At 37.3% G+C, this 13,460-nt stretch overlaps 1 protein-coding gene across 1 annotated transcript in view; it reads left to right on the top strand.

The window, feature by feature from the left end:
- Positions 1 to 814: 814 nt before the first annotated feature.
- The window catches only part of LOC114627357 (leukocyte immunoglobulin-like receptor subfamily B member 3), a 38,049-nt gene continuing 25,403 nt past the window's right edge, over positions 815 to 13,460 (top strand). Inside the window, exons 1-6 of the mRNA XM_028775107.1 lie at positions 815 to 972; positions 1,119 to 1,154; positions 1,327 to 1,611; positions 1,755 to 2,060; positions 10,519 to 10,569; positions 10,710 to 10,841. Coding sequence (XP_028630940.1) covers positions 939 to 972; positions 1,119 to 1,154; positions 1,327 to 1,611; positions 1,755 to 2,060; positions 10,519 to 10,569; positions 10,710 to 10,841 — 844 coding nt within the window. The 5' untranslated portion in view covers positions 815 to 938. The remainder of the gene's footprint in view (positions 973 to 1,118; positions 1,155 to 1,326; positions 1,612 to 1,754; positions 2,061 to 10,518; positions 10,570 to 10,709; positions 10,842 to 13,460) is intronic.

Genomic DNA, 13,460 nt, shown 5'->3' with positions numbered 1-13,460 from the left:
CTCTCTCTCTCTCTCTCTCTCTCTCTCTCTCTCTCTCTCTCTCTCTCCCTCCCTCTCAATTATGTATATAATCTAGAGATATATAAAATCTGTAGATATATAACGGGGCTCGGTGGTTAAGAGTACTGGCTGCTCTTCCAGGTGACCTGTGTTGAATCCCAGCACTCATATTGTGGCTCATAAATTTCTGTAACTCTAGTACCAGGACACTGTTTTGTTCATCCATGGGCACTGCACACATCTAGGCTAAACACATGAAAATGAGCAATAAAAAATTTCTGTACAGAAGAAACTTCACAAATAAGCCTATTTAGCACATAAAACACTAGAAGTATGAGAACAGTCATGTTTTCTTTCCATACCTTTGAATCTCCTTGGGCTTGTCTCTAAGATAGAGCCCCATGTTAGCTGCATTTGTGAGGTGTCCAGAGTGTCTCTGTTTCTTTGTGTCTTCCTTGTAGTACAAACCTGCATTCTTTCCAAAGCATCTCCGGGGATGGGGAGATTCCTGGGCAAGGAAAAAACCCTATAATAGTGTGTAGATAGATGGACGGAGAGAGTAAAGAAAGCCCTGTGAAGAGGCCTTGAAAACAGATAAAGAGCCTTCAGCCAGAGGTGGATGGGATGTGATCAGCTAAGGAAGGTACCAGACCTATTTGCTGCTATTTTTCAGTTATCAGTGTAATGCAGTCATGAGGTTGGGGGAGACAGCATCTCTGTAAAAAAGTACAATAGAGTCTAAAACCCTCCCAAATTATAGAATTGGGGAAATGAAACATTGGAAGGTTAGTTCCATTTTCCACAGAGCTGAAGAAATGTGTCATCATGTGATGGGGAGTACTTAACCTTCCAAGATCACATCTTGTGCTGCTTGCCCATATGGCCCGGCACTTTGGTCCTACTGATAAGCACAGTTGTAGCGACTGCAAGGAGATGCCATGGCTATTGCCTTCATTCCCCTGGTCTGTCTTGGTGAGATATAAAGTGGGAAGGAATATTGTGATCTGGGTGGGGGAACTGTGCCTCATAGATCTACCCTGGGTGTGCAGAAACCTCTGGGTAATGGAGGTCTTGCTCTAATTTCAAGGGCAAACCTCTCACAGAAAATCTTCTTCTAGGACTGAATCTGGTCCCCACGACCCATATACCAGCAGGTGAGTATGACTCAGAAGGTTTCTTCTCCTGAAGACCAGTAGCTAACCCTGGGCAGGGGAATAGAGAACAATAGGTGTGAACCGCCTCCTAGGTACACTTAGAGGGTCTTGAGGCTGAGGGATGAGATTTGAGGAGCAATGTTCTGGGATCAATTTGTTGATTTCTTTGCAGAGACTATTGGGAAGCCCACACTCAAAGCTCATCCAGGCTCCGTGATAACCAGAGGCATGCAAGTGACCATGTCATGTGAGGGTACCTCAAGTGCTCAGGAACACTATCTCTGTAAAGAGGGAAGTCCAGACCCCTGTCAAAGACAAAGCCCCATGGGGCCTGGGAATAAGGCTGAATTCTTCTTCCCCTCCATTCAACAGAACCATGCAGGGAGATATCACTGTTACTATCAGACCCATGTTGGCTGGTCAGAGAACAGTGACTCTCTGGACCTGATGGTGACAGGTAAGAGAAAACCCAGAGCCTCAGTCCAAAGCGCTGTCCTCAGTAGAGTAACTTCCCTTTGAGGTGTGTTTTATACATTGCAACTCTGGAGGAAAAAATCAGGAGGTATTGGTCCCTTTAACATTTGCCATCTTCTTTCCCAGGACTCTACAGAAAACCACGTCTGTCAGTCCTGCCCAGTCTAGTGGTGAGATTAGGAGGAAATGTGACCCTCCAGTGTGTTTCACAACTGGGATATGATGGCTTTGTTCTGACTAACGAAGAGTCACAGAAGTTCTCTTTGATTCGGGATTCACAGTACATATACTCTAATGGCCAGTTCCGGGCACTGTTCTCTGTTGGTCCTGTGACCTCCAGACAGAGAAGAACATTCAGATGCTATGGCTATTACATGAGAAAACCCCAAGTGTGGTCAGAACCTAGTGACCCTCAAGAGCTCCTGTTTTCAGGTGAGGAAGCCCAGCTTTTCTTTTGAAAGACAATGGAGCTGATGTAGGTTTTCAGGGGATCCAGGGTTCCCAGTTCCATTGACATAGTGCCTGGAGACAATAGGACCCATGATACAGAAACCAAGGGAGGCCAGTGAGAGTGAAACATGGGAATTTTAGAAGATAGATGTGTTTCCACATGACTCCAATCAGGGATCAACCTGATGACTGGCATATAGTCATATAATAGATGAATTGATATGTATGAGAGGTTTATGTTATATGAATTGTATATGATTTTATATACCTATAAATGCAGATGCCTAAGTGAAAGAAAACAAGATGTTTATTTTCTGTGTCTGAATTATTTGGTTTAATATATTGATCTCCATTTGCACCCAGTGTTTTTACAATTTTTCTGCACAAATAATTTTTTCTTTCAAATAAATACATCTGCAGTTGCGTCTGGCTGCATATAAGCATATTCACTTACATGTCTAATTCTATTTGTTTGTGTTTACATGTATTTATAATTACAGAAATTCATCTATAGTATTTTATATTTAAGTCTTTTAACAATTTCACACATAAGTGTTATATTTTCACAATTTGTCTTCTCCCTCTTACTCTCTCCCTGTGTCTTACTCGATCTGTCTCAAATTTGTGACCTCTGATTTTTAAATTTGTTATTATTATTATTACTATTACATACACCATACACACATGAATATGCACACACACAACACACACACACACACACACACACACACACACACACCACACATGTCTACAGGCCACCTTGAGTTTGATCGTTGCATTTTCTGCCCTTGTTTCCAAACAATTTCAACTGAAGACATCACAGATCCATCAGTTTAATTGTCTCCATTTCTTGTCATCTACCAGTTGCTATTTGATCTGATCCAAGGATGTGCAGTGGAGTCCTGGGAGTGGCTATGCAGTCCATGTGGTCACTATTTATGTCAGGGTTAGATAATGATATTTTTGCCATTTCATGGGTATATCTTCCCTGTAATGACTAGAAGTCTCTATTGTGTAGCAGAACCACTGTTCCTCTGGCTCTTATAACCTTTCTATCTTATTACTTTGATGTTCCTTATATATTAGGTACATGATTTTGGTTATAGAAGTACCCATTTGGACTGGGCACACCAATGCCACTTACTTCTATTTTGACCAGTTGTGGAGCTCTGTAATAAGTCTCATCTGTTGCAAAAAAGCTTCTTTGATGAGGAATGATAGCATGCAGTTAGAAATTACATTGGTTTAGGAACATAGACGTATTGGTTTTTCCACCATAGTCTGTAATCTCTTCAGATATGGATACAAGTAATATGATGTTACATGCTTATAATTAGACTATTCTTTGATGATTTAAGTTAACTGCTTATAAGAAGAAATTGACATTTATGTACACCGTGAGCATATCTTTATGTCTTTGTGGTTGCATTGTTTGCGTCCCTAACCATGGGATGATTAGATGACATGTTAAGCAAAAGCATCATGGGAACTGGGTGAGGTGAGTGCTGAGAGAGAGCCCCTCATTGTCACTGTTTTTGTGCACTTGATATTCATGGGGCCCAGAGAACAAGACTTTGTGACTGAATTTTGGGTTCTCAGCTGGTGAATCAGTGAAAACCAATTTCAAGGGGAATTATCTTCCTATATTATACTTCAAACTGATCTGGCAGCACACAAAACTTCCCTTATTCTGAACTAGGAGATTATATTTTTCCATCTGAGCTTTCTGGAAAAAGATATACTGTGTTCCAAAGAAGTGCTTTGTCCAGAAGCTCTGAATTAGTTGAGCTGAAGAAATAAATCAGAACAAGAGGAAGACTGCTACTGTGCCCCGACTAGCAGGGCAGTGAACAGGATCTGGGGGACCACCTGAAAGACAGAATGGGGGAAACAGGGCCATGCAAAGAACCACAGCTTGTCTATAGTCTAATCAAACCACTGGTTTTAATTTTTTTCACAAGGGTTATATACACATAGAGGCAGGATGTGGTGAAAGGAATGATGCAGAAGCATAGGTGTTCTCAGGGGGAGTGCAGATCTCTTCCAGAACAGGGTTTTGATTGGGTGAAGAAGCAGGGAACAGGTCACTTATGACTCTGTCCATGATTCACTTGTTCTTATCTAAGCTGGTACTTTCTACCAAGGCTACCTATCCACAAGATCTATGACTACCAGTTCTTATTCAAGCTGGTAAACTTCCACCAAGGCTGCCTTTTTATAAGATCTTATAGCCATCTGTTCAGTGTTTTTTCCACAGAGACCAAGACTTTGTGTTAATAGGCATGTATGTCTAACTCAGGCCTATGGTTGATTTTAGGCCTTCAGTGTATAAGCAAGGCTGCTCCTGACATCTCCTCCCTTTTCTCAGTATAGAAGGACCATGGCAATTCTAATCTTGTGAAGGTGGGAATAGAGACCTGACCTCCAGTAATTAAAGAGGATCTTGTAATGGCTATGGTCTTCCTGTCGCTGTCCAGTGAGGCATGAGGGCTATACCCATCCCGATGTCTTTTTTCCTGGAGAGGGGATACTTTTGACATCAACTCCTATGTAGTCAGGCTTGTCCCTCAGGGAACCCAGAAAGATATTTTTAATTTTTATTTATATTCTCTTGCAGTATTTAGCTTCACAGCCTAAGCAAGAATTTAGATTGCCAGTCAGAGGGGGTTCTGGGTGGCACCTTTCTGCTTGTTCTAGGGGAAGAAGTTCCCTCTTTTAGGTTGAGTGAAGATGGTTTTTGGAACACCCTGGATGGAGTAACCACCTGATCTTGAGTCTCATGGTCTTCCATTGCTAACTTATGATAATGTATCTGAATAGGTTTTGCTGCCAAATTATCTGTTTTTTTCACAAAGTTAGTCAGCCTATTTAAGGCCCAGGGACCAAAAGAAATAAGCAAATATAACCCAATTAATGGTCTCAAAATGAAAGGAAGTAGGGTTGACAACCATGGAGAGGTTGAAAACCAATTCTTGTACCAGCTCTCATCTTTCTCCCTTATGCTCTCTTTCACCATCCCTGTTAAACCAACATTCTTCTTTAAGGGCTGCACACAGTCTAGAGCTATACACAGTCTTTTCTATTGCAAAATAGTAAATCCAGTCCATTAAAGTCTTTTGCATTTTTGGAGACCCATTTTATACAGAGAATTCATTTTAGACAGGGATTTCTTCAGATTAGTGATGTCAATCTCTAGCTGTTTGATGTCCTTGTCAATGGCTCATTGAAGGTCTGAGTAGTGTAAGTCTGGAGGGCAGCATCAGGATTAGAACTTCCAACAGCAAACATCATGGGTGATTTATTTTTACCTGCAAAGGAAAAAGAAGGGAATTCTCAGGGAAATTTTTCTTCCCTGGATGTCAATTGTTATTCATCTTATTTATAATTGGGCCTATCTTTGTAGGGGTATCTATTTATTTCATTAATCTTTTTGGCAGCCATTTAGCTGTTCCTTCTTTGATATCAAACACTTGTATCAATCCTTGGCCCCATATGAGAACTGGGTTTGGGCCATTCCATTTAAAGGTAAGAAAGTCCTTCCACATATCTGTGGCATAGTTTTGTTGGTCTCAGGATGCCAAAGGCAATCAGCAGCAGATCTGTCATGAGCTTTCAGATTTAGAAAATGAAAAATGAACAAGGCATGATGGAGAATATTTTTGGGAGATTTCTTCTGGGGGTGTAGCTCTCCCTCTTTTGTTTTAAAAGCCAATTTTTCAGAGTTCTTAGTAGAACTAGGGCAGAAGCACCAGTAGCTGTTCCTCCCATACACAGAGAGTTATGAAAATATTATTTTAAGGTTTTATAATATCTGTTTTATAATACCTTGTCCTCGAGGATTATAAGGAAGTTTAGTAATATGGGTAATATTAAATTGTTAACAAAACATCTCAAATGTCTGACATAATAGTCAGTTTTTTTTTATCTTAATCTGGTATGGAATACCAAGCATAAAAAATAATATAGGCAATAACTAATTACATTTTTAATAGTTTCTTCTGTTAAAGCAATTGTAACTAGAAAGCCTAAAAAAGTGTCAAATCACATATATAATTTCAATTTTCTAAAATCAGAAATGAGTGACATCTACTTGTCATAACTGATTAGGCATAAGTCTTCAAGTATTAACACTATCATGAAAACATTTAGGACACTAAAAACAAATTTTGCAATTTGACTTACACACTCTCTAAAAATACCAAATTGTTGTCTCAAACTATTATTATTAAACATATATCTACAAAAATGTACTATCTTGTGGTGATGTTATATAATATATGACTTTTTAAATCTTAATGATGTCTTATAATTTTTTAAAATTATATCCATGATTATTAAGCTCTTTTATAACAAGACTGTTACTAGGTCTTTTTCTGATAGTCAAAACAGTAATAAGAATTTTGTCAGTCTCTCAAATAACATCAGTTAATTGTTTGTAGATGATAACCAGACTTTTTTCTACTCAGAGTACATTTTAAAAGGTTACAAAATGATTTGTCAAAGATCATCAATAGGGAACCAACAATTTACTATAGGTGTTGGGACAGAAAATGAAACACTGTCTGGGCTTATCTACACAAATCTTCACTGATAATTCACTTATAGTTTTAAACCTTTAGTGAACTTGTGGAGCTAGGCAGGCAATAGACATTTAGTCAGATAAATACTTTTAATAAATATGTATATAACATTTTTTTATTTTAAGCTTTAATTTTAATTTATGATTTAATTTTTGGTGTGAACTTGTGATGAACTTTATAACATGTGATCATATATTTTAAAAAATATATAAATATTGAAAACTAAAACATAAGAGGAAAATATAATGGAAAGATAAAACAGAACCCTTTGACTTTTCTCACTTAGGATAGCATATAGAATAGAACTTTTTAAAAAAAAATTCAATTGAAGTGTTCTTTGTACTTTTTTCTTTAGATAGCTCTCATAGGAAACTTTTTATACTTAGTAATAAATTTAATGATAACTTTTTAAAATGACCTCAGCCTAGCAGGAATAAGTTAGAGCCCAGCATTTCTTGTTGAGACAAAACAAAAGCAGTTTACTTAATCTTTGGCTGTTTTTTAAAAATGAGGTGTTAAGGGTAAAAAAACTGTAGTTTCTGGCCTCAAAGGATAACAAAAGGGAGATCAGCTATAGTGACACAGTAATCTAGATAAACAAACTTTTATTATACAGCAACCCCAATATAAAGAATAAAAATGTTTGGCCAATTGTTTTTGTAGGGTCTGTAATCTATCTGATATACAAATTTGTTATGACATTTTTCTGGGACCTAGGTGATCTAGTATGAGCTCTTAAATGTCTTATAAAATTAAGGAGAGATATATGTTTTTTAAGTTAAGCTGTATTTGTGAAATTTGAAAATTAGCAATATCTAAAAAAGGAACAATTTTAGGCAATTATAAACTATGAGCTATATTCTAGCTGTAAGTATACTAATTAAAAGCATATTTTTTGCATTTTAAATAGTGGCTACAGCACGTAGTTCAATTTTTTTGTTTTTGCATTTTAAATAGCGGCTATAGCACGTAGTTCAATTATTTGTGTTGAAGCTGGGAAAACTCAAGAGAGTAAACATGTAATCTAATTATATAATTTGTCTTTTCATTAAATGAGTTGTCTATTAATACAGTAAACACACCTTTTATGGGCAACATTATATATATATATATATATATATATATATATATATATATATGTGTGTGTGTGTGTGTGTGTGTGTGTGTGTATACATATATATATATGAAATACATGTTTCATATATATATATGAAATATAAAAGCATGTATAGAGAAAATCTGTAACAAATTGATCATGTAATAGATCAACTATCAGTAGTCTTTAACAACCAATTTTATTATTATTTGGAATAAGAAATATTTTATTAAGTGCTTCTTTAAAATACCTTTGTAATCTTAACCTATAATTTTGTACTAACACAACAACAGCTTTAGAACAGGATGTTAAAACTTCTTTTGGAAATAAAGAAATATCTATATTAATCTATATTAATATATTAATATTAATCTAGAGATCTATATTAATGATCTCTTTTATCAAAGGACTGTTATAAAATGGCCAACAACTAATCAATCTATATAACATATCTATTAAAAACAGCTTTTTTAACTTTCTGTAAAATTATCTCTCTTTTGCCAATTAATTATTGAGGAAAATTAGGATTTGTATCTCTCTTGAGAATATTAAACAGAGACTTATGCCTTTTTTGGAAAGCTTGAAATAAGATCTTAGCCAATTAGCATCTCTTAGAAACTTTTGAAAATAATTTAAAATAAGTAAACTATCTTTTATCTTTTTTTGTTTGAATATTTTGTATCACAGTTTATTTAGAAATATAACTAATGTCTCAAATATTGAAAAGATATTATTTTTTGGAGCACCAACCACTCCCTAAAATTTTAAAGCTCATCATATGAGAGCAAATGCTTGTGTTAAAAATTCCTTTAGAGAGATCAACTGATAAGCCAATTGTGTAACAAAAGAGGTGTTCATCAGGGCCTTGTTTGATCTCAGATAAAATTCTTATTGAGATCTCTTTTATACATCTGATTTTGAATGACTCCAACTCTGAATTTTCAGTTTTAATCTAGCTTTTTGTTACCAAAATTATGAATTTTTAACCATTCTCAATAACTTATAGGTTAATAATGTATAACCAAAACATATAGAATGTATTTATATTTTTAAAACTAGTCAAGAACAAAATAAGTGTACTTTTTATAGATTTTTATCTAAACAAATTTTTCTTACCTTTTTTAGCTGTAATTTTAAGAGAAAAGTACCCTTTCACTTATCAAACCGGGAAGAACCACTATCAATTTCTTTACTGTAGAAGCCAAAAAACTGTTAGCCCTTTTCCAAGAGCCACTTATGAAAACAATTAACTCTTGTCAAGGCTCTTTTTGTATCGTCCTCTTCTCAGCCATAGAGTTTATTTTCAAAATAAATTGATGGGTGGGTAGCAAATAGTTTTTACCAGTTTTTTTGAATATGAAACATAGAACAACAATCATTTAAACAATGAAACAAAGATAGACAATTGACACACATGGACAGATTGGTGTACTAAGGACAGACCACATACAGATAAAGCAGAACTGAGAATCTCTCCAGTAGGATTCTTTTTTGTTCCCAGCAGGGCTCTGAAAAAGCCTTTTTCTTTTGTAAACATGCCAGAGAGTGGGCAACTGTTTTTGTGTTTTCTTTCTCTCATTTTCAAAGTTTAACTTTTTAATCTCCTCTGTAGGGAGGATAGCATTTTTTATCAATAGTCCCCATCTTGGGAAAACAACACTAATGAAAGCAAAGAATTTTTAAAGATCTTTTTTTTTTTTTTTAACCCTAGTTCCTTTAGTCTTGAGTAACTCATTCCTTGAGTCCATCACAAATAGTGTCTGCTTAGAAAATACCTGTCCCAATGTCTATTACCTCAAGGCTTCATTGCTCTGATCCTACACAGGATTGTCTCACGGCCAAGTAAACTGTGGTGTCCTTCTGAGTCAAAGCTGCTCTTAAGAGGATCTCGAGAGTGTCCTCTTGGGTGTCCCTGAGAAATCTAGAGTCACTTACAGCACCTTTGGGAGTCACTCTAAGAAGTGCTCTGTAATCAGAGTGCCCTCAGGCACTCTGGGCAGTCACCCTCAACACTCTTGAAAAAAAAACTAGGTAGGCCTACCTTCCTTTGAAGAGCTGGCATTTTTCTCTTTTTTGATCCCCTCGATCCCCAGAATATGGGCACCAGAATGCTCCATCGAGCAGGGCAGTGAACAGGGTCTGGGGGATCACCTGAAAGACAGAATGGGGGAAACAGGGGCATGAAAAGAACCACAGCTTGTCTATAGTCTGATCAAACCACTGATTTTATTTTTTTTTTTCACACAGGGGTTATTTACACATAGAGGCAGGATGTGGGGAAGGGGATCATTCAGGAGCATAGGTGTTCTCAGGGGGAGTGCAGATCTCTTCCAGAGCAGGTTTTTGGGTGGGTGAAGAAGCAGAGAACAGGTCACTTATGACTCTGTCCATGATTCACTTGTTCTTATCTAAGCTGGTACTTTCTACCAAGGCTACCTATCCACAAGGTCTATGACTACTAATTCTTATTCAGGCTGGTATATTTCCATCAAGGCTGCCTGTTTACAAGCTCTTATAGCCATCTGTTCAGTGTTTTTCCACAGAGACCAAGACTTTGTGTTAATAGGCATGTATGTCTGACTCAGGCCTATGGTTGATTTTAGGACTTCAGTGTATAAACAAGGCTGCTCCCGACACTACTGCAGGATTTTCATGGAGTTATGTGATGAGAATAGTGTGAATTTATAGAAAATAGGAAGATAAAATTGGACTACATTTACTTCTCTTGAGTACTTCACACACCCAACATGTCTTTGTTCCTCAGGAGTGCCTGAGATTACCAGCAAACCACAAAACTTGTCAGAAGACAAGACAGGTAAGTAAGAAAAATTCTACTTGGGGTATTTCTGTACAGAGGGTCAATTTCTATACAGAGCAGGGAGCCTCTCAGAGGGGAAATCCAGTTATCTAGTAGTAGCTTTGGTCAGCCCCGACCTCTTTGTCCACAATCTCCAGCCTCACAGTCTCAGGATCACAAGATGGAGAACGTCATCCGTATGTGCCTGTCTGGCTTGATCCTAACAGTTCTTGGGATTCTACTGTTTGATGCTTGCTGCACCCAGAGAAAGATCCCGGATGCAGCCTACAAATGAAGAGGAAGACAGCAGTAGGCCTGGCATGGCCACCATGTCTGGAAAATCAATTTGAGTATATTAGGCTTTTTGTTTTATAAGAAAACCTAGTGCTAATGTTGCAAACCACTTGTGAGAAAATATTTAGGAGGGAAATGTGTTTTGAGTGTAGGGAAAGATCTAAATATTCAGATTGAGAACGTTTTCACCACACATTAAAGCTGTAGACTTTTGTAGATTTGTTTCCCTCTTCTCTTGTCAATTCATGTGTGAGGAAACATCCTACCACTGAGGTTTGGGTCCCCACCAACATGTATGTGCCTTTGTTCTCATGCAAACCTTTCCTTTATAATAAATAAAACTGGCTTGATACCATGGTTCTGATACAACACTCCCCATTGTGCATTATAAGCCTATGGTTGTTGTTTTTTGTTGTTGTTGTTGTCTGTTTTATTGTTGTCACTATAATTTTTTGTAGTAAGGAATGTGACTCAAATGATAACAAAAAATTATGCACAAAAGTCAGATTCCAGAATGAAAATAATCTGAATATAAATGACGGACACTCAGACTATTAGATATTTATCATACACGCATTGTAAGGTTCCTCCTGATATACAAACACTTCCTTTCAGATGTTTAAAGGAACTATCTTTTAGGACACTGTTGTATGGTTTTAAAATATCACTGTCTTAAAAAAGACCCTGTCTCTGATATTTTCTGGTTAGTGTGCATAATTCTTTCCATGGGCATCTTGAAATTCCAGCCTTTCCATCATTACTGGCACCAAGGTCAGCCAGTTCCATGTGGCATAACAAGAAGTACTAGTCACACCAGAAGTGGCAACCTTTGTCCTTCCTGTCTGGTTTCATATGAAGAGGTTGGGCACTATGAAACTATGTGATATCTTTGCATTCTCAAAATATAAATTACTTTTATCCTTTGTTGATATGTGGAATACTTGAGATCTATGAAGAGGAGATCCTTGTCTTAAGTTTTCTAGCTGTTTTGTTAAAGTCAAGTGTGTGCACTCTCATTTGACAGGCCCTTGCTCTTGTTAATTGTGTGATAACTGGAGTGTTGAACTGGGACTCTGAAAACACAGGGAACTGGGTCAAATGTCCCAGTTAAGATAAAACTTGGACATTATCAAGAAAAAAGATGGTGATCCTGAAGACTTAGGATGCTCAGGCTATCAGGTATGGAGCACCTGGCCAGGACTTCACCAGGTCTTTTGGGGGGCCCTGAACCTCTAAACATGTTATTGGGTCATTACTTGATTATATTTATGGATGTAGAAAGTTCCATCTTAACTGTGGGTGTGACTATTTTGGGGACTGGTGTGTATAAAATGAAGAAAGTGAATTGAGCATGTATTCATCCATCTTTCTCTGCCTCCTGTATGTGGATATAATGTGACTGGTTGCTTCAAGATTTGGTTGCCTTGACTTTTCTCAAAGAAACAACTGTGCCCTGGAGAAACAACTGTCCCTTATAAAAGTCTCTTCTTTAAGGTGATTCTTCATCTTATTGTTTTATCATTGTATCAGAAAAAGTAACTAAGATAGGCCTCATGAGCACCTTCTTTCACAAAACCCAAGCTGTAGCAGTCCTGTTCAGAAAACCACACTTGCTATGAGTTTAGTAGAACAATGTGACGTTATGCTCAGGAGACAGTATTTCATAGCACTACGCTTCATACTACATTTATCTTCTTTTATGTTTGCTCACCCATAAAGTGAGGAATATAGATGTCCTGATCTGGTCCAAGCACTCAACAGTCACTTATTTTTCATGGCTTGACAAGTTATAAGTCTACACTTTCAATTAACTATTACCAATTACATACCGAAACATATATGACTAACATTGAGACATGTGCTACTCTGTTCATATAAACATAGAAGGTAGTTTCACATCATGTCAAATTAGCAAAATAAGACTAGTTGATTCCCCTCTAGGGCCTATAATGTCTCCATTATAGTGGATTTTAAATTGTATAGTAAGTAAGCTGTGTATTTTTAATTTTATTGATTTTAAAATTTAATTAATTTATTTTATTAATATTCAATTTGCACATATATTTTTAATTTAATTTAATTTTTTATTCCTTAATCCCTTTGTACAGTCCAGTCTTTATCCCCCTCCTGGTCTGTCATCTGACCATCTCATACCTATTCCCTTTACTGTCTACAAGAGGATTCCCTCCCCCCCCCATTTTGGGAAAAATGTAGCCGCAGTGGAGGAGTCCCAGTGGGTTTTCCACACTGGCGGGTCCCACATGCGCCAGGAGGTCTAGGATTGCAGAAGCTGGAGGCTTTGGCAGCAGCAGGCCCCAATAACACAAGGAAGTCCTTGGTTCCAAAAGGGTTTATTGTCATGGTGGATGGTGGATGGATCTGGAAGTATGCCCCCTGTAAAACTCAGGGCAGTCCCGAGTTAAATAGGGAGGGAGGAAGGGGGAGGTTCTGGGGAAGCATGCTTAATTTGCTCTGCCCTCTGGCCTTCATTAGTATGTAAAATCCCTAGGGCCTGAGACCTCTAGTCACACCCTCTACCTGTGCACTTTGGGAGGGGCTGTAATGGCCTACATGACTGAACAATGTAGGTCTATGGAGACGAGACTGTGTGTCAG

The sequence above is a fragment of the Grammomys surdaster genome, unplaced genomic scaffold (assembly GCF_004785775.1).
Source record: "Grammomys surdaster isolate TR1022 unplaced genomic scaffold, NIH_TR_1.0 252, whole genome shotgun sequence".
NCBI classification, from domain to species: domain Eukaryota; kingdom Metazoa; phylum Chordata; class Mammalia; order Rodentia; family Muridae; genus Grammomys; species Grammomys surdaster.
The sequence above is the reverse complement of the archived record's forward strand: the minus strand, read 5'-3'. Positions and strand labels throughout refer to the sequence as shown.